Source organism: Filicampus tigris, chromosome 16, assembly GCF_054856515.1.
Source record: "Filicampus tigris isolate MCC_2025a chromosome 16, RoL_Ftig_1.0, whole genome shotgun sequence".
NCBI classification, from domain to species: domain Eukaryota; kingdom Metazoa; phylum Chordata; class Actinopteri; order Syngnathiformes; family Syngnathidae; genus Filicampus; species Filicampus tigris.
Genome location: NC_141232.1, coordinates 17,501 through 20,000, shown reverse-complemented (window position 1 = coordinate 20,000; position 2,500 = coordinate 17,501). Strand labels below are relative to the sequence as shown.

Below are 2,500 nucleotides of genomic sequence, written 5' to 3'. Positions count from 1 at the left end.
TTTATTAGTTTGATTACGTACAAATTTTAATCTAGAAAAGTAGGATGGTTGTCTCCGTTTTGGTTTCTTTTGCCGTAAGGGTTTTAGTCTCGCCGTAACCAATATGTCCTGCAGGTTTTTGTTTTTCCTGTAGGCTGAAATCAATTGATGAGTGTTACCAAGGTTGGTGTTTAGCACAATTTGTTTAAAATTAGTCTTTAGATGAAAGTTTAGAGCCGAATTATTGGAGGAAAATGTGGTTATTAATGGAATCACCCTTTTGTCAAATGGGACCTTGGGGATTTGAAAACCTTTCAAGCAGGCTCTTAGGAAAGTACGGCCATATCCTCGACCGCGAAGGGCCTTGAAGAGGATCCTCACCGCTTCCCAGAAATCCTGCTCTCTCGTACAAATGCGCTTGAAACGCAAGAGTTGTGATTTAATTATTCCCGTGAATGTGTGTTTAGGATGAAAGCTGTCTCTATGTAAAAGTGCGTGTGTATCCGTGTTCTTAAAATAAACTTTGACATCCAATATCTTGTCTTCCTTGAAATTTGGCCCTTTGAATGTTGTTGTGTCCAAAAAGTCAACACTTTGTTTGTTCACCGTTGTCTTTATTCTGATGGAAGGGTCATGTGTATCGAGGATTTTGAAGAACCCCTCCAGATCCTTCTGTGATCCAGTCCATATCCCCCAGATATCGTCTAGATATCTGAGAAAATAAAGTGGTTTTTGTGGGCATTTGGGAAGGACCCCTTCTTCCCAGTCAGCCATAAAGATATTGGCATAGGCCGGCGCAAATTTTTTACCCATAGCCGTGCCCTTTACTTGTAAATAGAAGTTCTCTTCAAATTCGAAATCATTTCTTGTTAAGTTAATTTCCAATAGTTTTAACAGTTCTTTATCCGGTCGCTTGGAATCTGGGTATCTATCAAAGATCTTTTTAACTGCTGTCAGTCCTGACGGGGTATCTATATTTGTATATAAATTATTTATATCAATTGTGAACAGAATGGACTCCATTGGAATCTCAAATTCTCTAATTTTCTCAATGAAATGACAAGTATCTTTTATGTAGGAATCATGTTTGGTGGAAAGTGGATTCAAATAATGGTCCAAAAATTCGGCTGTTCGGTATGTTTCGCTACTACAGTCCGAGACGATCGGCCTGCCAGGGGGAACTTCGAAAGGAACCGTCCAGGATTCTGGGCTCTTGTGGATTTTAGGGAGTATATAGAATCTACGGGCTCGTGGTTCAGTGTCTCCTTTCAAATACCTCCTTTGATGCCCATTGATGAATTTTTTCTCATACAGAGTATCTAAGATATTGTTTACCACTTGTATGGTTTGTGGAAAAATCGGTGCATCAAGTTTGTGATAATACGCCGTATTGTTGAGTTGTGTATAAGCCTCTGTTGTGTATTGTTCTCGACTAAGAACCACCACGGCACTGCCCTTATCCGCTGGTTTTATAACAATCTGCGTATTATGAATCAGCTCCCGAAGTGCTGTGACTTCCTGCTGTGTTAAATTTGGTTTTTCTTGTTTTGGTCTAAAATGTTTATGAAAACTTTTCTTATCCTGTTCAATTAATGATTTGATTGATTCTGGTAATGAACTAATTGTCGGTGTCCATACAGAGGGAGGTCTGAAGGGTAAAGCTTTCTCCCGTCCTGTGGATTTAAAGTGGGAGGCCAGCATTAGTCTACGGTGATAATTTTGTATATCAAATTCCGTTTGCATTTTCTGATTAGTCAATAAGTTTATTGTGGGTATAAAGTTGAGTCCTCTATTAAGGAGACTCAATTGGTCTGTGGACAGTTTAACATTCTTAGCTAAAACCACGACATTCTTGAACACTGGAGACCTCGCAAACTCAGGCCCTTCTGTTATGGGAGTAAGGGAATTTACAAGTTTAAATGAGTCAGCCAGTGGTTAAGGATGGCGGCAGCCGTTGGTTTAGACCAATGGACATTGTCCGCCTCCGTGGTGAAATTCGATCCGTGGATAGCCAAGATGTGTCTTGTGTTGGCCGTAATGTATGTGTTGAGCTGCCGCAGGGATACCTGTTCCTTCATCGGTAATTGACGAGAAAAGTTCAGTTGCGGGATCCAAATTTTGGCCGAGGGAAATTGTTTTTTTGCTATACGGAGTGCTGCTTGGACTTGTTTCATTGTGGTCTCTCTGATTTTTTGTCCTCTACAATTGATCCCAAAGGCCAGTACCACATTCTTAACCAACGTCAAATGTTTAGTTTTAGAGAGGATTGCTGCCGCGTGACGGAAATTCGCCCCGGGATAGCTCTCTATTTGGACATTTTGATTATGGTAAGGTGGGATTCTTGCCAAATTGGAGTCACCTAAAATTATGTTTTCTTTCAGGGTTGTCAAGGTCCATTCAGACATCTTTTGTCTGCTATGAATGTGTTTCCGCACTTTGCATGGAGCCAGTTCTGGCGTGATCACAACCGCTGTGGATGCGGAGGGCGTAGACTGTGACCAACCCATAGCTAGCAACTCCG

At 41.1% G+C, this 2,500-nt stretch overlaps 1 protein-coding gene across 1 annotated transcript in view; it reads right to left on the bottom strand.

Annotated features, from left to right (window-relative positions):
• Window positions 1-2,500, bottom strand: part of LOC147133870 (uncharacterized) — a 6,176-nt gene that overhangs the window by 3,321 nt on the left and 355 nt on the right. Inside the window, exons 1-2 of the mRNA XM_086056137.1 lie at window positions 2,483-2,500; window positions 256-1,160 (exon numbers count right to left, since the gene is read on the bottom strand). The exon at window positions 2,483-2,500 is cut by the window's right edge and continues 355 nt beyond it. Of these exons, the coding sequence (XP_085912263.1) occupies window positions 256-1,160; window positions 2,483-2,500 (923 nt within the window). The remainder of the gene's footprint in view (window positions 1-255; window positions 1,161-2,482) is intronic.